The sequence below is a fragment of the Drosophila santomea genome, chromosome 3L (genome assembly GCF_016746245.2).
Source record: "Drosophila santomea strain STO CAGO 1482 chromosome 3L, Prin_Dsan_1.1, whole genome shotgun sequence".
NCBI lineage: Eukaryota > Metazoa > Arthropoda > Insecta > Diptera > Drosophilidae > Drosophila > Drosophila santomea.
The window spans coordinates 1,548,449-1,572,222 of NC_053018.2; the positions used below are offsets into that span (position 1 = coordinate 1,548,449).

At 46.2% G+C, this 23,774-nt stretch overlaps 6 protein-coding genes across 10 annotated transcripts; 4 read left to right on the plus strand and 2 right to left on the minus strand.

The window, feature by feature from the left end:
• Positions 1-80: 80 nt before the first annotated feature.
• LOC120447910 (choline-phosphate cytidylyltransferase A) lies at positions 81-1,937 on the plus strand. The gene is made up of 3 exons (XM_039629560.2): positions 81-580; positions 656-979; positions 1,042-1,937. Exons 1-3 carry the CDS (start codon positions 467-469, stop codon positions 1,738-1,740), a joined length of 1,137 nt encoding a protein of 378 aa, XP_039485494.1. The 5' UTR covers positions 81-466; the 3' UTR covers positions 1,741-1,937.
• LOC120447906 (RING finger protein 10) lies at positions 1,926-5,086 on the minus strand. The gene is made up of 4 exons (XM_039629555.2): positions 4,353-5,086; positions 2,829-4,274; positions 2,614-2,768; positions 1,926-2,554 (listed from the first exon to the last, which is right to left on the minus strand). The coding sequence occupies exons 1-4, from the start codon at positions 4,444-4,446 to the stop codon at positions 2,120-2,122; spliced, it is 2,130 nt and encodes a 709-aa protein (XP_039485489.1). The 5' UTR covers positions 4,447-5,086; the 3' UTR covers positions 1,926-2,119.
• A 159-nt stretch (positions 5,087-5,245) lies between these two features.
• Positions 5,246-6,512, plus strand: LOC120447911 (peroxisome biogenesis factor 10). The gene is made up of 2 exons (XM_039629561.2): positions 5,246-5,722; positions 5,779-6,512. The coding sequence occupies exons 1-2, from the start codon at positions 5,450-5,452 to the stop codon at positions 6,403-6,405; spliced, it is 900 nt and encodes a 299-aa protein (XP_039485495.1). The 5' UTR covers positions 5,246-5,449; the 3' UTR covers positions 6,406-6,512.
• A 211-nt stretch (positions 6,513-6,723) lies between these two features.
• LOC120447905 lies at positions 6,724-15,925 on the minus strand. Of its 4 annotated transcripts, XM_039629551.2 has the most exons (4): positions 15,710-15,925; positions 12,817-12,998; positions 10,968-11,292; positions 6,724-9,775 (listed from the first exon to the last, which is right to left on the minus strand). In XM_039629551.2, exons 3-4 carry the CDS (start codon positions 11,108-11,110, stop codon positions 6,895-6,897), a joined length of 3,024 nt encoding a protein of 1,007 aa, XP_039485485.1. In that variant the 5' UTR covers positions 11,111-11,292; positions 12,817-12,998; positions 15,710-15,925; the 3' UTR covers positions 6,724-6,894. The 4 variants fall into 4 exon arrangements, with proteins under 4 accessions (XP_039485485.1, XP_039485484.1, XP_039485486.1 ...); XM_039629550.2 differs by lacking the exon at positions 12,817-12,998; XM_039629552.2 differs by lacking the exons at positions 12,817-12,998; positions 15,710-15,925 and adding an exon at positions 15,206-15,359.
• On the plus strand, positions 13,189-15,196 carry LOC120447909 (cyclin-K). Its single transcript, XM_039629559.1, has one exon. It carries the CDS (start codon positions 13,300-13,302, stop codon positions 14,644-14,646), a length of 1,347 nt encoding a protein of 448 aa, XP_039485493.1. The 5' UTR covers positions 13,189-13,299; the 3' UTR covers positions 14,647-15,196.
• A 546-nt stretch (positions 15,926-16,471) lies between the features above and the next one.
• On the plus strand, positions 16,472-23,740 carry LOC120447908 (transmembrane protein 184B). Of its 2 annotated transcripts, none has more exons than XM_039629557.1 (8): positions 16,472-16,836; positions 19,295-19,547; positions 19,602-19,767; positions 19,831-20,089; positions 20,300-20,639; positions 20,846-20,920; positions 20,977-21,061; positions 22,308-23,740. In XM_039629557.1, the coding sequence occupies exons 2-8, from the start codon at positions 19,296-19,298 to the stop codon at positions 22,598-22,600; spliced, it is 1,470 nt and encodes a 489-aa protein (XP_039485491.1). In that variant the 5' UTR covers positions 16,472-16,836; position 19,295; the 3' UTR covers positions 22,601-23,740. The 2 variants fall into 2 exon arrangements, with proteins under 2 accessions (XP_039485491.1, XP_039485492.1); XM_039629558.1 differs by lacking the exon at positions 22,308-23,740 and adding an exon at positions 21,293-22,060 and having other exon boundaries at positions 16,474-16,836.
• Positions 23,741-23,774: the final 34 nt, after the last annotated feature.

Below are 23,774 nucleotides of genomic sequence, written 5' to 3' on the forward strand. Positions count from 1 at the left end.
CTGGAAGCGGTTCACTGATTTGTTTAATGGCGCTGCGGTTTATATATAGATGCGCGCCCATCGCCTGATCGAATCGGCGGACCCGTGCCAAGTCAGGCGACCCGTTGCTTCCTATTTGCGGCCTTTGCGCCTCAATTTGTGGCAATTGAAGATGAGCGATGAATCCAAGCCAGTGGCTTGGGCTTGAGACTGCGACTAGAGCCGTCTCCAAGTAGTGTGCCTCGCCAGCCTCTGGACTCAATTGTATTGATTCGCCACCAGTTGCCGCCAATTTATTCTGATCGCCGCTAGTGCGCAGTTGGGGACATCTCTCACTCACAGTCTCGGACTCGACTCAATCCTCGACAGAGTAGACCTAGAGGGTTATGCCGGTTCCGTCTCAATTTATATAATCAGTTGTCTGGATGAAAGCCCCTAGAGCGGACCACTTGTGCTGTACTTAGTTGTGTATATATTTTTATAAGCAATGGACCAAATGCCGGAACAGGACGATGCATCCCCAGTGTCGACGGCTCCTGCCACGCCCACATCTCCGTTCGAGTTTAAGATGCTACCGCTCTTTATGGATTTTGAAGATTTTGTAAGCCTCCTTAAAACGCTCCTCAATGTGGGGTCCAAAGAAATATACTAATCCCTCCGCCACAAACGCTTGCAGAGCATTTGCCAGCCTGCTCCTTTCTCGTATGATGACAAGGCCATGCTGGAACTCGAGAGGTGTGACTACACGCAGAGGATCACCTATCAGATGGCCAGAGCTGGGAAGACGACACGCAGGGTGCGGGTTTATGCCGATGGCATCTACGATTTGTTCCACCAGGGTCATGCCCGCCAACTGATGCAGGCCAAGAACGTGTTCCCCAACGTGTATCTCATCGTGGGCGTGTGCAATGATGAACTGACCCTCAGGATGAAGGGACGCACGGTCATGAATGGATTCGAGCGCTACGAGGCAGTGCGCCACTGTCGCTATGTGGATGAGGTAGGTGTTCTTTTGGACCACTCAAATTATCCTGTACACTCCTAGTTATTTGTTATAACAAGATCGTGCCGAATGCTCCTTGGACGCTAAATGACGAGTTCCTCGACGAGCACAAGATCGATTTTGTGGCCCACGATGACATACCGTATGGAGCTGGCGGAGTGAACGACATATATGCACCACTCAAAGCAAGGGGAATGTTCGTGGCCACGGAGAGAACAGAGGGCGTGTCCACCTCGGATATTGTGGCCCGCATCGTGAAGGACTACGATGTATATGTGCGCAGGAATCTGGCCAGAGGCTACTCAGCCAAGGAGCTCAACGTGTCCTTTCTCTCCGAGAAGAAATTCCGTCTCCAAAACAAGATGGACGAGCTGAAGTCGCGCGGTAAGCGGGAACTTACCAAAGTAAAGGTGGACATCATAACCAAGTGGGAGGAGAAGTCCCGCGAGTTTATTGATGCCTTCCTGCTGCTGTTTGGCAAGGAGCGACTCAACACCTTTTGGAACGAGTCCAAGGGCCGAATCATTCAGGCCCTCAGCCCGCCAGGCAGTCCCAATGGCTCCATAAACGGCGACGATACCGATGCATCAGACGGCGCAGATGAGTACATGGAGCTGCCACCAGAATACGGAACGGATAGTGGGGGTTCCATTAATCGAAAGCAAAAACGCTCTGGTCAAGTGAAACCCTCTCCAAGCCCCAATGACACCAAGGAACCAGAGCAAGAGGATGTCGTTCACGAACATCGCAGCGACTAAAGAATAATTTGGCTATCCATTAGGTGTCTGTCTCTCTGCCTATCATATGAAATGTAAATTAATTTGTTTTTAGTTGAAGCAGCATTTTTACCTATCCACAAAATAAGTGCGCTTCAAATACATTCAGATCAATTGCTGTTTAATTAAGAACATTCCTTTTACTGAGAAAATAAAAAAGCGTTCAATTTTATATTTTACTCGCTGCCTTTATTGGTTATGTTATGTGTATTGTGAATATAAGTTGGGTTAAATTATAGATTAGCTGAATGATTTGCCAAATCTTCTTCAATGAAAGAATCGCGGTTATTTAAAATAACGTTGAAATATTCGCATAAAAACAAAAATACAATAAATCTTGTAACTTTATAAGCGATCCTCTTCATGGAGCTCTGTTCATGCCCGTGGCGAACAGGGGAACCATCTTCTTTCCCTTGGCTTTCTTTTGCTTCTTGGATTCCGCAGGAGTTGCTCCATTGGTTTTTGCTGCTCCTACCTTTTGCTTTTTCTGGTCCAAGGCTCCAACTAGAAGTTCGCCCAGTCCCCAGTGACCCACAGATCGCTGCTCAAAATCCTCATCACTCGCTCTAGGGACCATAACAGCTCGTGGCGGCGGTGGAGCTGAGCGACCCCAGGCGCCCACCTGAATATCCAATGCTGTGGCCCCACCTCCAGGAGAATTACTTCCGATAGTGGGCCATAACTCCTGCTGGGGACTGCCCAGAGTGACGCTGGAGTAGCGTGAACTACGTTCCTGGTTGCTTATGGTCATGGGCACAGAGCCACTGGGAGTGGGTAAAGCCTCCTCGAAGCCGCACTTTATGTGAAATAGCTCATATTAATAATTGAAACTAATGGTGGGCATTTCTAACTCACAGTGGGAAACTCATGGGAGGAGCTCAAGTCGAGATTGGCTGCACTGGCAATAAGTTTGCCCATCTGGCGATCATTTATCTCGTTGATGTGCTGCTCACGCTTGCGCTCCTCACGATCCCGACGCTGTCGCTCCTTCTTGCGATGAAGAATGTCCTCTGCGGAAAGGATACATATTAGTTTAATGCTGGAAACGTACATGTAACTAGTGAACTTACCTTTAAAGAGCTTGAGTATTCCGCCAGAGACAATTGGTGGCTGCAGTTCGACTTCCACAACCGAAAACTGACAAGTCAACGGCAAGTGTCCAAGACAAGTGAACTTGCGACGATGCTCCTCATCCATGGAGTGCTGTTCCATTTGCACGATTTGTGCTTCGATGAGTAGCGGACCCAAATCCAAGGTGCCATAGCAGGCCTGAAGCATCTTCACGTTCAAGGGATGCAAGTAAATGTTCTGTCCGTCGTTTGACTGGTAGAAATAATAGTATTTATTATGGTTGCTCGAGGAGCAGCTAAGGCTGCTGGATGCCTCTCCTGATGAGATAGAGGCATCGTCTGACTTCTCAATATCAATCTTGGTCTCGGTTTCAAGGCAAAGAACAGGTGCTGCTTCTGCTTCCTCCTCTTTGGGATCAAGTTTTTCGAGTCCTAACTTTTCGCCACGCTCCTGAAGCATCACAAGAGCTTGCTGGATAAACACATCCTCGGGACAGGAGATATCCGATTCGGCTTGAAGTTCGCCACGCTCCCTCTCGATGATGGCGGCCACATCCAAGCGTTTGGCTATTAGAAACTTGGAGTAGCGTTTAGCCTCTTCACCAGCGGACACAAAGGGGAAACGTTCAATTGTTTCGCCCAGTCCTGCAACATGCTTTTCAATGTACATTGAGCCCTTGGAGCGCCGCATCAGCTGGAAGGTAATCCTCTCCCCCACTTGCAAATCCCTTAGCTGCTCGATGGTGCAGCTCTTCAGATCTCCCGCGTGTATGGCGTCATAGCAAATTGGGCACTTGCGCCAGGTCTTGTCGCTCAGCGAGAGGTAGTGCAGCAAGCATGGCCAACAGTAGGCGTGTCCGCATCTGGTGAGCTTGGCAGCCACAGGCGGGTACAGGCAGATGGGGCACTGCAACTCCTCAGTGGTCTGTATGTTGATCTGCTCGATATAGCTCCAATCGATGAGTGCATCCGGCGAGCCATTAACCTGAGCCTTTGCTCCCGATCTGATGACGAACTGAAAGTTGGCCTGCAGGAACTGCTCCTTGTTGTAGCGCTGCTTTCGGCCACCCAAGCCATGGTGCTGCTGGGCCTGATGGTGATATCCTCGCTCCAGTTCCCTGGGCACGCAGTGGAAGTTGAGCAGATGGTTCAGATTCTGCTTCTTGCTACCCTGTGCATACACAGAGTTCAGTTCATGGTCAAAGTCACCGCTACGTGAGTAGCCGGTGGCGGAGTAGGCTAGTCGGGAGCTGCCTGGAGTCCCGTCCTGTCCACGGGGTGCAGGGAAATCGTATGCCCCTCCACACCCGCGTGCCTTCGGCCGTTTGTCCACATTGGGACGTAGCTTCGCTGGCTGCTGCGGCTGTTGTTGCTGATCGTTGCGCGGTGTGGGAATCTGATTCCTTCGACGGCTGTGCCGCTGCTTGTTGCTGTTGGTATATAATTCTGTGGCGGAGAAGGTTACAAGTATATTAAAGAGATTAATTTCGGAATCAAAAAAGACAAGGAGAATGGAGCACCCACCACTGGACTTCCTTTGCGATTCACCAGACGAGGTCTTGCCATGATGAGAGGATTGAGGCTGCTTCTTGCTGCTGCTGCTGTTGTTGCTGTCCATCGTTGTGGTTAATTAAGGTGCACTTGTGTTGGTAAGTAGTATTAGTATAGGTGCTGGATAGCTGCCAGTCGGCGGCTAATTGCGTCTTGCCTTGGTCTCCACACGGAGTGCGCTGAGCAAAGTATTCTCGTTGCGGATTCATGTTTACTGAGCCATGATTATCCAACTGGTACGACTAGAAATAGTACTTGCGTAATATTTCCAAAAAATCCAATGCGGCTTTTGCGAGAAAGTGCAGTTAAAATCGAGGCGAAAGTACTTTTTAAGTACTTGGACTTGCGGCTCTTTTCTTCTTCACTTTTCTAGCACTTGTTTTGTTGTTGTGTTAGTTTGTGGGCCGCAGTATTAGTAGTATTAGTATTTGCAATCGTATTGGTGCCTGAAAAGGTGTGACGTCTGCGCTAGCTGCTCTTTGCTGGTCTAAAACTGAACCTTTCCGACAATTTCCACTTGCCAATTGCACACACACTGCCGACACACGGTCTCTGCTATCGTGGGGTTTCGATTTAACGCCTCGAAATCAACGAATTTTGATGGGAAAACCAAATATCCTTTGGTCAGGGAGAAAAAGCATCCGCGATGCCCTATAGAAAATGGCTGACTGTAAGTATTGGAAAGTGCCTCGCTGAGAGCTAGTGGTGTGCTTTAGTACGGTCTTGATTCGTCAGAGACAACTATCGCAAGGAAATTATGTATTAGGTTAAGGTATCACAACCAATTTTGATTATAAAAACAAAGACACATTGGACATAGGATTGGAAATAAAATACTTTTTTAATTTAATTAGTTTTATACTTATTATAAGACGTATTAAAAATTGCCGAAGCGTTACTCTTTAAAATCCTGTGTTGCAAAGTGCATTACCTTTTCTTTGAAAGTGTCATCTCAATTGGGCAACAGAAGAGGGCCCCACACCGAACAGCTGATTTTCTTATCTGGGCCGCACTTTGATCGGCCTTTGAATTAGATATGTTAAAGTCAACATTGCAGTAACCCCATCAACATGGACTTTCGGAACGCCCGTGCCCGACAGCCGGAGATCGTGAGATCCGTGCAGAAGGACGCACGGTACACCAACGAGCTGGCCGAAGACCTGTCCGATGTTTTGCGCCTCACCGGTCCACGGAACTGGATAAAGTACAATCAGATGTGCAGGCTGCTGGCGGAACTTAGTTACCACGGATTCGCTTCGGCTAATAACCTCCAGACACTCGGCGAGGAGTACACGGGGATAATACAGGTGGACGGCAACTACAAGCAGATTCCCAGCAGACTCGTGAGTATAGAAACCTCGAAAAGAAAACATTTCAAAACATCGCGCATACTCTCTAGTTGCAATTGGTTGCCATTGTCCTGGAGTTTGGTGGCGACTCCCTGTTCCAACGATTGATGCAAAAACTGGACACATATGTGGCCAACAATGAAGAGATTCGACCCGAGGTCAAGCCGCAGTTAAAGACAGTTATTCAGAGGCTTGGGCAATCTCCCAGCTACTTAAAAGCCCTGCACAAGTCTCTTTTCTATTTGGATGCCAGCAAGTACCAGCTATCCAAGCGCACCACAGGCATCAACTACGTACTAATCCGCCACTGGCTGCAACCGGAATTCTCGCTGTACGGCTACAAGATCCTGGGCGTAATCACTTTCCTGCAGGTCAGCGTTTCCCTAGCCATTAGTGGCTGGGACGCCTGGCGAGAGCACAAGCGCCAGCAGCTGGAATCGATAAAGCAGGCAGGAAAGAAGTTCCTGCAACGAGGTTCGAGTGTCAAAGACGTAGATCCTAACACTCCACAGTGCATCCTTTGCCTGGAACCACGTTCCAACAGCAGTTTGACTCCATGCGGACACATTTTCTGCTGGAGCTGCCTGCTCGAGTGGCTGGAGGAGCGGGATGAGTGCCCGTTGTGCCGGGAGTCGCTAAAGAAGTCACAAGTGATATTACTGCAGAACTATGCCTAAGATTGGATTAAGATTGCCCCTGACCTTTTATATTCATGTTATAGGAAGTATTTTGTAGTCTATGTACAAATATATTAAAAGTCTCGAAAGGAGATTCTTTAGTTATACATTTATTCAAATATCTTCATTACATTTAATGCTTAGGTAAAATTGTGGTTTTCTTTTTGTAAGGTCAAACAAATCATCAACTTAAATTAGGTGGAAATATGATTAAAATGACTAATGCTCAGAAACTAAATAAATTGCTACATTAGCGTTAATGTAGTTTATGATAGTCTTCCCGAACAGTCGCTCGTTTTATATGCTGAAACGCATTTCTTACACGAATTATTCGATTTATTTGAACAAGTTTATGTACATGCTGACTAAAGGCCAGAGATCATCCGAACTGTGGCCGTCCTATCTATGTAATATTTTTGGTGTGTGTCCTAATATTAGCTATTTACAATATACACAAACGATGGTCAATTAAGGTTAAGGGCTCATAGCCTAAATAATATCCAGGTAAACAGTGCGGTTGAATATCTGCTTCCTGCGGCGCGTTTCGAAGGCAGATCTCGCCTCTGAAGGGGACTCAAAAGCGACCCGAGTGTCGCCGGTGGGTTTTCCTTCATCATTGAATCGCCGTATGATGTCATCCGGACTCAGCTTGTAGTCGCTGAAGAAGCGCAGGATATCCTTAAGCTCCGCTTTGAATGGCACATTTCGCATAGCCACCACGCATCCCGGGCGATTGAACTTGTCCGGTATTTGGGAAGTGGGAATGGGCACCGGAGAGGTGGGCTTGATTTGATTCTGATTGCCGGGCGAGAGAGAGCTGCTGCTCAGCGGAGGATCTGGTCGAGCGAAGGGGTTGAAGTGCTGCTTGACGGGTGCGTTTGAGCTACTGTTGCTGTTGTCCTCCTTCTCCAGGGATTGGGGTCGGTCCTGCTGTTGCGATTGCTGATCCTGTGGCTTATCAAAGCGGCTGGGTCCTCGACGACGAGATGACTGCGCATTCTGACCTCCGTCAGATCTTCCACTGCCTCCATTTCCAACGCCCCCGTCACTCACATTGTTACTTTCGGGTTTTCTGGGACCATTTCCTCCCGGCAGATAATCCATGAAGGGCTTGTTCATTCTATCAGCAATCTCCTGGGGCGTGATGGCCACCACTCGCAGTCCCCTTCCTCGAAAGCGTCGGTTGTGGAACTCCCTGACGGCCTGTTTGCAACTGGCGGGATCACTGAACTCCACAATGAATTCGCCGGAACTCTGGTTACGTTCATTGAAAAGCTGTTCGATATGCTCGATGCGTAGTTGCTCGAGAGAAAATAGTTCACCCAGATCATTGACTCTAGTGGCGTACTCGCAGTTGTGGACACGAACGAAGACATCCTCTTGCCGTGGACGCTGGATGCCACCAGCGCCTCCATTATCATTTGGATAGTTGGGTCCGTTCCCGTTGGAATTGCCGTTGTTAACCATGTCATAGTTGTTGTTCATATTGAATGGGAAGTCGTTGGCATCGTTTTGATGGTGAGGCGGCATGTGGAAGGGCATGTTGCCACCATTAACAAAGGGAGCCATCATGTTGGGACTCATGTTGGGATTAAAATTGGATCCCATGTTCTGCATCATCTGCTGATGATGCTGCTGCTGCTGTGATTGCTGCTGATCCTCCGCCTGGCGTCTCCTGGGATCGGCGGCGAATCTATTGGCCTGGTTCTTTTCATTTTCCAGCTGCTGCAGCTTCTGTCGTCTTTGCTGATCTTTTAAGAGCTCTTCCCGCTGATCGGCTTCCTCCTTCAGCAGCTGCTCGTTAGCTCTGCGTTGCTTTTCCTTGGCATTTTGCATCTCCTCCTCACTGCTGGGACTCACCCTCAACTGGCGGAACCCTATATAATGTTTGGATGTATCCTGCAGAGCGGAGTCCGCTTCGGCCTCTCTGGCAAAAAGGACAAAGGCTACGGACTCGCGTCGATTGTTGGGACTAGGGCTCAAGAGGATGTCCACAACGGTGTAGCTGGCGGAGAACATCTTCATGATTTCTTGCTCAGTGGTGGTCTGTGGCAAATCCTCTATATAGAGGACATTGGTAACGGGTTTGGGTGCTGGAACAACTCCGCCCCCGCCCCGTTCGCCCCTCTCACCACCGTTGTGATTGCTGTGATTCCTGCTACCGTCTTGCAGCTGGCGATTAGCACGCTCCTCCGCCAGCTCGAACTCATCGTCGCCCACAGGAACAATCTGAACCAAGCGATCCCGGAACATTGTGTTATTTCGCTGCACTGCCTTTTGGGCACTGGACACCCGAGAGAATTCAACGTAGGCCACTCCCGTACGACTGCCGTTCACCATCATGATCTTGATGCCATTGTGCGGAATATACAGGCCCTGGAAGTACTTGCGGATATCGCTGTACGAGGTGTTCTGGCACATGCCGCTCATCCTAATGTAGCAAGTGTCTGCCACCACCTGAGGAGTGCTGCCTCCGCCCGGAGAGCTGCCCATGGTGGGCGACACCTTGGCCGGTGTCTGTTGCTGCTGGAGTAGCAACTGCTGCTGCTGGAAGAGCTGCGGGTACATCTGTGCATAGGGATTGACGCTGGCAAAGGCAATGGGTTCGGCATCCGATTTCGCAGGCTGCGTTTGAGCCGCACTACCACTGGCCACCTGCTGCAAAGCGGCCAGTAGCTGGACACTGGGAGCACTTGGTGCGAGATTATAGTTGTTGGTCACATTGTTGGTGGTTGTATTGGTGGTGTAGTTCTGCAGCGCGGGTAAAAGCTTTGGCATATTCAGGCTCAAGCCCATGTTGAGACCCAGTCCCGCCGCACCTGGTAACTGATTTTGCGGTGGCTGCGCCCAAGGAGATGGCGCTGCAACTCCGCTGGCAACAATTTTCAGCTCCCTCTCCTGGCTGTTATTCAACCGGTCGGAGCGACGTTTGCGACCTCGTTCCCGTTCCCGTTCCCGTTCACGATCCCGCTCTCGTTCGCGCTCCCTATCGCTTTCATCGGAACTGGAGGATCTGCTGCGACTGCGGCGACCTGTGACATCAGAGAGCGTGATCCCCGCCTGTTGTTGGTAGGTGAGAAAAGAGGGCACCGCACCAGTGGCGACACCCTTGCCTTGACCCAAGAAGCTGCTCAAGCCCCCAATAACCGGGGGCAGTGGCACAGCTGGGCCAGCTGCCTTGGCCACCGAAATGGGGGCTACAACTGGCATGGGAACTGGTACCGAAACGGGCGCTGGAGCGGAGGCTGCTTTCCGAGCAGTCTCAATAACCTTTTGCATCTCGGCCCGCGAGGAGAGCAGCAGGCGCACCTGGATCTCCATCAGTTTCTCTCGATCCTTTAGCATTGCGCAGCGGGCATCCTCGTCGGTGCTATTGGTTTGTAGGAAAATGGGGAAAAAAAATCAAAGGCAAAAAGTCAGGAGTGTTACATAACAAGATAATATATCCCAAGCACTTTTCGGGAGTTCGGCGTGTTTGATCTTCCCCGTTTGTCATCAGCCAGCATTTCAAGCAGTCAAAATAATAGCACTGTATTTATATTCATATCATATGTTTTCTGCATCATCCACGTTCCTGTTGGAACCATTGCTGACTTGCAATACCATAAAAATAGGGTCACCGAGTTTCGATTTGTTTTATTTCTTACCATGAAATATAGTTGGAATGCTTACTTTTATTAATACAAACAGCAATTATATTTGCTTGGATAAACTTTCTATGGTTTCCCCGATAAAATCATTTTTATTCCTAACGATATTGTGATAGAAGCGATATTGTAAATCAGAGAAATTTCTTAGATCCAAATGAAGGTGGTTTCGTAGTACCAACGGTTAAAGTAGCTAAATTATTAAAAAAACAAAAAAAAAATCCGAATACTTTAAGAATCTGAAATATATATTGTCTTTATACTAAATATAACGACAAGGCCAAAAATTGAAGATTGCTAAAGCAAAAATATAAAAACAACATTTCGATTTGACACTTTGTCATTTTGAAGTTACTGTGGTCCCACTATTATGCGAAAATATTTCGGTTCATTTTATTTTGCCGTACTTACTTCGGTTATATCCCATGCCAAACACGAAAAAATTATTTACTTAAAATATTTCTAATCCTATTTCTAATCCAGCTTTCTGATGTCAATTCTGTCAATAATTCTGCGTATCTTTCATAAGGTTTCCGTGATATATCCAAATTGATTGTTGTTTCCCAATTTCGACTTTGCTACTTTCATTATAGAATCCGAAGCATGAACTCGGCCATGAGTAGGCCAAAAATATAACTTAATGAAATGGAATACCTGTGGGGCTCGTTATCAGGGCTGATATTACCTGTTTCAGTCCATAAAACCGTTTCCAAATGAACTCGCATTAGCTTGAGTGTTACAAGTATTTCTTAGTGCTATTACTTTGACCGCAGACTTGGGCACATGCAAGTTTAGAAGTTTAGAGCCCGGCAGCGACTCAGGAGAGGCTCAGGCACCGACCCAAGTCCAGACCCGTTGGACCGGAGTTTGCTATGGGTTTGCTATATACTTATAGATCAGATTGTGGCTAACTACCTGAAAGCGATGAAAGCGTCGCCCATCTCGCCGCCGATTATGTGGACACCGCCCTCGGGAATTGAGAGGCCTGTGAAGAAGTTTCGAATGTCGCGCGCATTTGCCGTCCACGGCAAGTTTTGTAACCGAATAATCACACTCATCTTGATCAATCAATTGCTTAGATTTGATTAGTTATTTATTTCGTTTCTAGTACAGACAGACACTTCACTGTCTGGCCTTCCAAGATTCGTCACTTGCGCTCCACTTCCATTGACTGATCGCAGGCTCTTCAGATGGACAACAAAGGCTTATCGATGATGCTGGTACCCGTGGATTCTTGAATCTGTAAAGAAAATCGCATACTTATGGGGGATTTACCAAAAAAATAAAATGTCTTAAACTATAGATTTCAGCTCAGCATATGGAATAATATTAACCACACAAAGGAACAAACGTTTCCAAAGCCCCCGGGAAATACACTTACGAGTGTACATATATATCATAAAACAGTCATGGTATACCCTGTAGCAAACCTGCCAAAATAATATACTTATGCATAACTCAGCATTCCGAACATGACAATATGTGAATCACACACGTTTCACCCCATATCTTTTCTTCAACAATGTTTTAAATAAAACCTGTCGAGGACTTAAAATGGAACCAGTAAATAGATTTTCTCAAGTCGTCAAGTCGTTTTGTGACCACTTATCATCCATCTTCACATGCAATGGTACAGTTTCAATTCTGTATTTCCTACATAACCGTTTTCCAACTTCCTTGGGGGAAAAGCTGTGCCCTGCTCCTGATTAAATCTCGAGTTGATCGCTCGGTTGCACACACATTAGGCCCACAACTTCATGGACTCGCATGGCAGTTTCTCATGACAATCTTTTGAGGCTGGCCAAGACGTGCGTGCGTTTTGGTATTGCGTAAGACGACCAGTTTGCAACGAGCTGGGAGCTGCTCTCCCTGGCTTTTGCACAGAATAAAGGTCTAAATGAGGTCTCACTTACCGGCGGAGCTGGTGACCTTCGCCCATGATCTTACCAAACACTGGTGGCATTAGTTAGCAGAGCAAACTATCCCTACTTAAGACGCGGGTAGCAGACACCCACTGGAGCTGCCACAGATCTCCACATGCTCCGCGATCATTAGCCAGATTCAATTTCCTCATTAGTCGCACTCAATTATGTGCCGACGAGACGGCTCTGCGTCCACTGGAGGATGAGGGATCAATAGATCGGGGCTGGGGGTTGGAGGATCGGCGGCAACTGCTTTCCCAAAACAGTAGTGGCTGGGGAAAACTCGTTGACCGTTTTGGACGTAATGGGAAAGCTATTATGCAGCTTTAACTCAATCGCAATCGCTGCCAGTTGTGTGCTTTGAGCTAATGCGATTGGCTCCGATTGTCGGTTTGTTTGTATCTCGGTGTCAAAGACATTAGATATCCAGAGCCGGGGAGCTACAGGAAACCCAAACCGAAACTCCTTCCGCCTGGCTATATAAAAAGCATTGTTGGCATCTCGGCCGGCAGTAGGAAAATCGAATTGACCGCGTTACCGTCACCGTCACCGTCTCCGTCTCCGCCGCAGTCGGCCGTCATTGATCCTCATCACAGTTATCATCGCATCGCTCGTCAGCGTTAAACGATCGGATCATTTGATTGATCGATCGCATGTGCGAAGGATTGAAGCGATGAGAAGCTCGACAGTGAGTGATCGATGTGCATGGGATTACCTTTAAAAGTGTGCCATGAATAGTGGTGAACCGAGCTCGATTTGCCAGTCATTTCGAGTGTATCCTTGGACTACTCGTTTATATCTGGGTTCTATAACAACATGTTTGATTCACAAGAGCAACTTACTGTTCGACTGCTAATCGGGTCTTCACATTAACCAAACCATCTTCATCTATTACTTATCCATGATCAATAGGCTTTACTTGCAATGCCATCCAGTTGAAATACGACATTCAATCTTTATTACTGCTGATTTATTCCAAACTCTGTTCATAACACATATATAAAGATTAACATACAGACCACCACTGCAATACACAAATTAAAACTTGATTAGATCCTTGGATTGATTTGTATAACAACATTTACGAATCGCTCGATGAACTTACCAACATCAAGTTTCATTCGATCAAAGATCTAAATGAGTACAAACAACAGTCACTTAAATATCGATTATGTAACAAAATTAAGTATCAAATGGTATCAACATCGCTTTGGATAAGAAAACTGCCCAATTACTAGGGCCTTACTAACCCATAAAAAAAAGAGCGAAAATGAAGACAACTAAAACTGAAAAACCCAATTTCCCAGATTGCCCGCTTTCACACAATGGCCGCCTTGGGCCTACTGCTGCTGGTGGGCGTGCACGGAGCCACGATAATCAGCATCAAGTACCCGGAGAAGCCCGCCGTGGAGCCGCAGCCGGCCAAAAGGGATCTTAGCCTGAGCTACGCAGCCACCAACATCGACTCCAAGGAGGGAACCCGCGTGAAGACCATCACGGTGATCAAAAATGTGGGTGGCATTTCGGCGCCCGAAGAAGCTGCGGCATTGGGATCCTCCATCACCGCCAGCCACAACCACAACCACAAGCAGCAGCCGAAACTGATCATTGATCCAAGTCTGCACAAGAGCGAGGAGTGGGCCACTGCTTTCCGAGACAACTTTGACTCCTACGGAGCACTGCCCGATGTGCCCGACATAGATGACCTGTTCGAGTTTGTGAATCGCAAGAAGCCCGAGGCTGAGAAGAAACAGGAGGCTGTGCCTAGCCAGAAGGAGGAAAGGGTGCCCAAGGAGTTGCCAAAGCCGGCGGAGGAGACCACCACCAAGAAAGCCGGAGCCAGTGAGCAAAGCGAGGGAGGGATTGCACCCAGCGGTAACATCGATAGCGACGAGGCTGTGGTCGAGAAGATAAAGGGCGATGCCGAACTGTTGCCGCACATCAAGCAGGCCAACATCCTGCGCCTCCAGGCGGCCCACGCCCAAGCCCAAGCCCGCTCGGGGGTGCGCACCAAGGAGTCCCTGATCGCCGTTAACTACTCCACGCCCATGCATCAGGTGAGCCAGTACTTCGACAACTATGTACAGGCGGTGCCAAATGGCTACGACTACCCAAAGCCCTGTGGCGTGCAGCCTGGGAACAGTATCCAAGTGACCACACCCTCGGGTCGCACCTACGACATCCCGCAGAGCAACAGCAGCGGCACTGGCGGTGGCAACCACCCGTACTTGGCTCCGGCGCTCACGAAGAAGACGCAGATTCCGCCGATCACGGTGCAGCCTCCGGTTCAGCAGCAGCAGCCTCAGCCTCCTAATTACTCATCCGTGAACTCGATTGTGCCGCCTATAGTGCAACCGCAGCCTCAGGGCAATGCAAATCTTCCACAGCAGCCGCAACAGCCTCCGGTGGTGACTCCTCCAAACGGAGGTATCCTGCCGCCTCTGGGAACGGGCGGAATCTCCACCAGCCAGCGTCCCTATGTGGCGCCCAGGCTGCGGAACAACGGCCTGGGCATCAGCAGGGCGCCCAGCACTCCGGGTCCGATTCAGATTCCCGGGCAACCTGGCCTCGCGGGAAACAACCCCCTACAGACCCCGAATTTCCGCAGCAGCATTTTCGGCGGTGGCCCAAATCGTCCCAACACGCTGCGATCACGTGGTCTAAAGTATTGAAAACTTAAACTAAGATATACACTCTTAGAGGCGGTCGAAATTATAGTTCTTAGAGGGAGATTACAATCAAAATTGTCAATCGAAGCACGCATAATTGCGGCATGTATCCATATATCATGTATTATTATAGGAATATATTTTAGAAATTGTTTGATGTCCTTAAAATAATGTAGTGGTATGTTTTCCGATCAAACAGCTATTAAGACTATTTAATGGTAAGCGCTATAAAAACCAATTACGATGTTGCCATGGCAATGCTAAACAAATCCGTTGTTTTATTTTCTACATTTTGTTAGCATGCTGACCAACGTTGTTCATGTGAGCATTATTATTGTTAATAGGTTGTAAAGAAGCTGATTATATATAGAGATATTTTAGTTACTTGGTGTTCCTGTATAACATTCTTATGGTACAGGTAGTCTAACCTTACTATGCCATTCTAGAGCTATCCAGGTAGCTTTCCGGTAAGAGTGGGAATCGGACTACTTATGTTCGGTTTAAAGCCGATTCAGGTAGCTTCGCTATTACATGTATTTACTATTAAAGATATATACTCAACTTGTGTGTATAACACTACATTTCATAAGTGACGCTATATTTCTTCCCCCGACTGTGTGCCTAAGCATAATCGGTCGTGTTCTGGCACACAATTAATTCGCGGAAATATTTTTACATAATGCCCTTCTCTCATCTTGAAATGGAATCTGGAACGAGGCTGCTAGTAGAATCGTTGCTAGACTGTACCTAAGTATAAAATATGAATTGCACACCGAAATAAAGCGAAACAGAGCGCGAAGAGGAATCCGCGAGTCGTTTGGCACCAATCAATACTGTTTAACACACTTTTGGGTAATTGTTTTGACTGAATTTTACTGTTTCCCCGCAGTTTTCTTTGTTTTTCCTCTCTCCCTTGCAGTCGTTGTTGTTGCTGCTTCGCAGTTGTTGTTGCAGCATCTCCGCGAGAAGAAGCAGAAGCGAAACGAACGAAAAGGAGAAGCGGAGGGGGCGTTGTGTCGCTGTTTTAAGTACGAGTACTGAATTTATTCAATGAACTTTTACTCACCACAAAAACCATAGAAAACGCAACTTATTCTGGACCACCAATGCACAAAAACAGTTGGGTTCGTTTTGGCTCAATTGCTATATATTTATTTTGATAATTCCTGCTGCTAATCGGGCTGAAAATTGATATTTTCCTGGCAACACAAAAAGTGAAATGCTGTGTTGTAATTCCTGCGCTTGTATGAGTTCGATGACAGAAAACAACATGGCTGACTCAATAAGTGTGACCGTCGGGAAACAGCAATAAAACACTCGAATACCACGGGCACCCTGTGCTCTAAATATAAAAAAGGTTCTGAAAGGTGATTTAGTTGTCTGTTGAAAAACCATTCTAACTCATTTGCTAATACATCCACCATCAACAACGCCATCAAGTCAACACATAAAAAAATCCAAGCAATATCAAATAGTCAATTTGACTCTTCGAATGATGTACTGAAAGAGTATTGAACAATTTTTACATCAACGAGATTTTCTTGCATTAAATGTGCATAAAATCTATTCTTAATTAGATAACTTTTTCTTTGTTATTTGAAATATTACTGTTAACTTATATTGTTATTATATTAGTTGGCCATTTTTACTTTTATATCACATTTCATTGCAACAGTGGAGCACAGCTGATAGGATGCTGCGCAGTGTGAACACATGTGGTATTTACAAAGCCAACTGAATAAGACATTCCGCATACTACACAGCACTCCCCCGCAAATACTGCAAAACAGATGTTTCGGTATTTTTTATGTATTGGCACGCAGATTTCAGTGTTTAGTGTAGTTAGGTCACACACCAACACGATTCGTGCGTAGTTTTCATTTATTTTGCTCCGCTTTCCTTCGCTGTTTTCACACCCACGATCCGCGAAAAAAACATCCAGGAATTGTGTCCAAACATTGGCAAACATATTGCGTACCCCCGCGGGCATAAATCAACCGATCTAGGCCATTTTTCTTAGCCTCTACGAAGAGCGACGACGTCAGTGGGCGACGCGACTGGCGTCAGGTGAAAAACGAAAGAAAAACGGATAATTGGATATTGAAAAGTGAAATAAAACGGGTGCAGCGAAATTAAACGGAATTTGCAACTGTGAAAACGCTTGAAAGCGTGGAGAGTTGCATTTGAAAAAAGGTAATTAGCGTACCAATAAAAAAAGGAATTGTTCGGTTTGTGCGTGCTTGTTTGTGTGTGTGTTTGTGTAAAAGTTGTTTTCCCTGAAATGGCAGGTTGTGGATTACCCGACTCGATGACGAAATTATGAGCGTGTTTTGTGTGTTTTAGTTGTTGTCAATGTACTTTTGCATTGATAAGCAAGGTGTAAGTGTGAGTGTGTTCGTGTGTGTAAGTGTGAGTGGAGGAGCAAACAAGATAAGCTGGAGTCTTCTTCTTTCTCAACTCTCCAAAAGGTCGTTTCGCATATGGTTTATTGACGCTGCATATGTTTTGGTTTTTGAGTGAAATTCAATAAACCCCCCGAAGCCCCACAATAAGGCTTCCGACCTCCCACATACCCTGCTCCATAATTAGCAACTCACAGCGCCTTCTCCTGCCCCCACTATCATCGCAATATGGCTTTTACTCGTCTTTCACCACCTTTGGAGACTCTTCTTTGCGTGGAGACTTTTGCTTGGCCAATTTCTGTGTATCTCCGCCAGCAGCAACTTGTTGTTGCTTCTTCTTTGTGCAGCTGATTGTGTTTCGCTTAGCCTTCTCTTCCTCTTCTGCTTTTGGCCATTTACTTCTGGCTTTCAGTGTCGTCGAGATTCGTAAGCAAATTTCAAGCATTTAACATTTAACGCTCTCGCCTTTTGCTCACAAATTCGAGTTCAACAATGCGAGTATTATTAACTTTTGCACGAGTTCGTGACTCATTCGTTATCACTAACGTGGTTTTTATTTCCCTAATGGGAAATTCTTGTCAACGCAACTGGAATACTCACAATACTCACGATTCAAAATATCCTGTGAGCTTTTATACTTTTATTCCCTTTTGGCCACCTGATCTTCCTGTAGAGTTACAATATCTCTATATTTCTATTAACCCATTTTTTACAAATATTATATATGAATTATAGTGTACATATGTATATAACACCTTTTTTGTTTACTTTGAATATTATTATTTTTTGTGTTTCCCAACCCTTTTTATGGTGAGTCAGTTGCGGGCTATCTTATATTTGACGTTATTACTTAAAAATTGTTGGTAAAGGCACTCCTCAAGTCTAAGTTTTCCATATTTTTATAGTGTTGAATAAATAATCTCGGAATTTACCAGGAGCAATACCCTTTCTTCCTTTTCCCACTGTTGAGCCAGGAACTTTGACATTTAAGCTGACTGCCTGTTCGTCTATTTCCACTTGTGAATAAGTTGTAAAGTCAATTCCATGCCAGTTAATGATCTGTGTTCAACATAATTCCGTATTTCCCCTGTTTCCTGGAAAGCTTATCGCATTTCTTGGCCCCCAACGTCCACTTGAACTGCCATATGTTTCCGTTCCACCAGAACATTCAGCTCATTTGTGTGGCAACCGACCGAATGCACTGCACTTTCGGTTATTTTGGTACGTCTCATAGCATCGCTGCTCGAAAAGCTCCCCATTCGAGATTGTTTTCAAGTGATTTCACTCAAATGGACTCGCTGCCCCACCAGATGCTCCCCACAGAACCGCCACTGCCTCAAGATCTATCAAATATGTACTTCAGTCTGCTAGCTTTGCAGCTACATACTTGCGCCTATTGATTGGCGGGTGAAATCGATATGGAGCAGTTGGAAGTGACCCTGATACAAGGTGGAAGGTGTGGAGCTATGGAGGTGGCCATAACTTTCCTTGGCTGCGCCAGAGTCCATTATTAATATTGGATTGCGTGATGATCTAATGCGCGCGCCTCTGTCCCTCTGCTCCCGAATCCCACCACCCCCTTTCACCACCCACCGTCAACTCTTTTGTTTGTTTTTGTTTCTGCCGCCGCTCCACATTCCCCACTTTGTTTCTTGCTGACCCAAATCCGTCCAAGCATTGTTGCAGTGTTGTCATACATTTTGGGGCAACATGAAGAGAATTTAGCAAGCTAAGAACATTTTAGACTCCTGCTCTTTAGCTTCATAATAAAACTTAAAACCCCATAGAAAGCATATGTATATTTATGTGAATAATCATAATTATTCAATGACTATTATTCAACATCTGCACATGACTGATTCGCATACTTTTCCGAAGCGTGTTGTTTGAATTTTATATAATTGCAAATAACTTGCAGGCAATCGAAATATGGAAATACAAAGAAACGTTGGTATTTCATTTTCTACTAGATTTAAATAAGTTATGAGTTAGGAGCTTAAATAAATCAGGTGTAACTATAAGCTAGCTAAGAGCTCAGCACAGCCATGCTGAAATTGGGTTTCGTGTCTCTGAGTAGAATGTCGTTTTCGGAGCAGTGTTCGTGTGAAAGTCGAGACGAGAACGTAAACATTTTGCCTGCCTAGCTGTCTGCGCTGAGCACTTCAACTGGCCCCATAACTAACTCCTGAACCCAGCCCAGTTACACCCACGCTAATCCGTCCTCGTTCGCGTTTTGGATTCCATTGCAGCATGAGCACAACCGCCGCCAGTCTCATCGAGGCGGCTCTAAATGCCAGCAGTGGAAACGCCACGGCTACGACTGCGGGATCGCTTGAGGCTACTGGGAAGCCCAACTTCGTGGTGCAGGTGAAGAACACTCCGATGAGCACGCCGCTGGACCCTCTGCTCCACGTGGGCGATGGCATCTTCCTGCAGACAAAGACCGCCCAGGTGCTTGCTGGGGTGTGCGTCTGGGCCGCCCTCTTCATAACCTGTCAACAGGTGAGTTAAGTCGTTATGAGTCTGCTTTCTTTACTAATTAAATATCTTTGGCAGATCTACCAGCACCTGCGCTGGTACACGAATCCGCAGGAGCAGCGCTGGATCGTGCGCATCCTGTTCATCGTGCCCATCTATGCCACCTACTCCTGGATCAGTTTGCTCTTCTTCAACTCGGACAACGTTTACATCTACTTCTTCACGGTGCGCGACTGCTACGAAGGTTCGACTCATGCGTTTGGCTTGATTTGTGCCTAATGGCTAACCTCATTCCATTTCCACACAGCCTTTGTCATCTACAACTTCTTGTCGCTGTGCTATGAGTACCTGGGCGGCGAGGGCAACATTATGTCGGAGATTCGCGGCAAGCCCATCAAGACCTCGTGTCTGTATGGCACCTGCTGCCTGAAGGGCAAGACCTACACGATTGGCTTCCTGCGCTTCTGCAAGCAAGCCACTCTGCAGTTTTGCCTGGTCAAGCCGCTGGTGGCTTTCATCATCATCTTTCTGCAGGCATTTGGCCACTACCACGATGGCGATTGGAGGTAATGGGGCTTATCTTTAATGACCCGGGTTATTGCATCTTAAATGGTCGCGTAAAAATAGCAAGCGTGAGCAATAAATTGTACACATTGCATAGGTGAAGTTTAATCATCACCATTAAGTTAGAGCTGCAGTAAATCTGTAAATAAGTAACACTTCAAGAAAGATTTATACATGCTAATCCCACTGATGTCTCCTTATCTACATTGCAGTGCTGATGGCGGTTACATCTATATCACGATCATCTACAACATCTCCGTGTCGCTGGCGCTGTATGGCCTCTATCTGTTCTACTTCGCCACGCGTGATCTGCTGACTCCCTTCGAGCCCGTGCTCAAGTTCTGCACCATCAAGTCGGTCATCTTCTTGTCCTTCTGGCAGGGCGTGGGTCTGGCCATCCTGGAGAAGGCCAACGTTATCTCGCCCATTGTGGATAGTGCAGGCACTGTCACCGTGGAACCCGGTACCGTGTCCGCCGGATACCAGAACTTCTTCATCTGCATCGAAATGCTGTTCGCCGCCATCGCGCTGCGCTATGCATTCCCCTATCAGGTGGGTTTCGGAATGCCGAAGTGGGCGAGATTTTACGCAGCTATTTACGGTTTTTGGTGATTAGATAGTGCTGAAATGAGTGCTTTCTGGGTTATTTCGGTGCCTATTAAGCGGCTTTCCTTACACTTGGTAGATAGCTAAGAAGTATTTGTGTAATGCTGACTTGGCTTGAAAAATCATACAATAATGATGTATTTTTCTTGTAGGTGTACGCACGCAGTTGCATTAGCGATGGCCACGGACGATCTGTCACCATGCAGTCCATTTCCAGCAGTCTTAAGGTAAGCTGAGATTCCTCCCTAAGATTTTCTGTATCTAAAACTCTCTCGTCGCGCAGGAAACTATGAATCCCAAGGATATTATGACAGATGCTATACACAACTTCCATCCGCAGTACCAGCAGTACACGCAGTACAGCTCAGGTTGGTTTTTATTCGCTTTCTCGACTTTTTAGCCCAACTTCTCTTTGTGCTCGTGTCGGTGGCATGTTGTGTTCTTTTCATCGAGCCTGCTGAACTTATCTTATCTCTTGTGTTCGTTGCTCTCATTTAATGAATTTCGATGCATATTACCATTACCATTTACATTCCATTCCATTATCGTTATGTTTTTCACACTTTTGTTTTTCTTTCTTGTTTTCTTATCTTTTGCAGAAGTAACCTCGGCTCAGCGTTACGAAAAGCTCTAAATCAATATGAAAAGCAAAACTCTAGCGATGCTCGCTAATAAACACTAATTGCAATCACAATTCCACATTTCCGAGCGGGACGCGATCCGAAAGCGAAGCAAACAAGTGTACTTATAGCCTTAGCCTCATGCCCCAAGGATTCAAAAAAAAAAACGCAACTCAGAGAGGAGATACGTACTAGGCCTAGTTACTTACTTACTCACACCACATGCTGAAAATGCAAATGCTAAAAGATGAACAGAAATTACCTTAGCCTTACCTGTCCATTGAGTTCAGGGCATTTAGAGTTCTCCGTTTTCCGCGCGTCACTGCGTCTGTGTTTCTGTACTTCTGTATTTCCTACGTTTACACTCTACACCTAAACTTAAGCGTTTTTTAAACAACTTATTTAGAAGTTAGCTATGTACGAAACGAACTATAATATTGTACAATATTATGTATTTGTAAACCAAGATTTTATTATACTGTATGCAACAATGGCAGCCGCCGATGTAGGTCCCCCACTCGAGCGGTCTTCAAGCTAGATTCCCCTCAGCATTTATTTACGTGTTTCCGTTTCGCTCAAAGATACCAAAAACCAAGTTTTTCCTTCTTTTACTTTGATTTGCCCTTTTGACAACCCTTTTTTGTGATAAGCTCTCGTCGTGCTTCTATTTACTTCTGTTTGTAAATGTTTAAACCAATTGTATGATATCTAAAATACGTAGCAATAAATGTACGATAAGCTTGACAACTGTTTGCCTTGCCTCGTTTTCTTCGTTGCATGTTTATTGGCCTCATTCTCCAACTATATATCACAACCATGCCTCGATTAACGCCCTACTAACTATGAATATAACCAAGTTCTTTGAGAAGTAACTTAATCGAGGCATGGTTGTTGCAAGCATGGCATGATCTAATGATCCTTGTAAATAAGTTAGACCCTCGAACCGAGTGACCCGGTGCGATTAAGTCCATTCCCTCCCCTAACACCCACACAGGTGGCAAGAACTCTCGCGGCATTCGCGTCTCCAGCTACGATCCCGACGATCCCAGCTCGGGAGCAGCAGGCGCAGGAGCGGGCGGCTTGCAGGCGTCGCAGCCCACCAGCGGTGGATACAATGCGGTGGCCACTGGACCAGGATCGGGCGGCAACGGCGGCAGCAACTGCATGGCCTCCAAGACGCTGGGCAACCAGCGAAAGTTCCAGCCCGGCGGCCAGCGGGTGGCGACCATCAGCCAGAACTACAACGAGAAGACCGTGCTGCTGAGCAGCGACGACGAGTACCAGTAGAGGGGGATGATACCCATGTAGCTACCCCGTAGATGGATGGCCCCACTTATTGTTAACAAAATTGAGTCTTTCGTTCGGATGCGATTCGATTGGTTTCGTTCCGTTTCGTTTCGTCTATCCAGTGTGCTGATTCTGTCGCTTGTACAATAATCTTAAGTAGCCGAGCAGCTACAGAGCATCAGAACCTATTAGGCAATTGCAGATAACGTAATGATATATACCCTGTAAAGTGCGGTGTGTGGCTGGAGAAGTGTAGTCTATAGGTGAATTCAGTACTATTTTATTTGTTAACGGATGCACTTTTGCTTTAGCCTTTTTAATGATTCTCCCAACATTTATGTATAGAGAATTTCGGAGGATTAGCTATAGATTACACGCGTATCCAGTGTGCATCACCCGAAGACGACTTAATCTGCGCAAAGGTATTTTGTAATTTTACACCGCATATGTAATTTGATTCGCTTCGATTCCATTTATCTTGTGTAAATTTGTCTGACAATTTACAATTCAATTGTAAAGCGAACCAAAAATAAACAAACTGAACAGAAGAAATCAAAAATAGCGAAAACCGAACTGCAAATGCACTTCTTGCGTCTCACGAACCGTCTACAGGCTGCTTCTACAATAAATTGGCGGAAAAGCTGAGGAAAATCTACATAGAAATATATTTATAAGCCAAGGCTAATTTTTAATGCATACTTAACACAATACATATAGCCTATAAACCTATAGCGAATTCGTTAGTTGAATGAATGAGATCAGATAATACGACCCAGTAATACGACTATTTCCGGGCTCGAAATGTATAAATGAATTTTACACCCTGTACAGACAAAACAGACAAAAAGGCAAAAACGAAGTGTTCCACAGCATTGGCCACCACCCGAAATCAGTCGAGAACGGTATTTTGATAACTAGCCAGGCTTCCCATCAAATTACGTGTGTGTGTGTGTGTCTGGACCAGCCGAGTGACCGGAACCGGAAACGGAAACCGAGCATGAGAGGTGTGAGAGGCGTAGGAAAAGTCAAATTATGTGTAATTATCGGGGGCAAAGTGAAGGAAAAGCGAGGCAGCAACGTTTTTATGTACATTTTTTCGTTAATAATATGAAATGAGAATAAAGTAAATGTCATAAAGTACTCTAAATCCATTTATGTATATAATATATCCAAT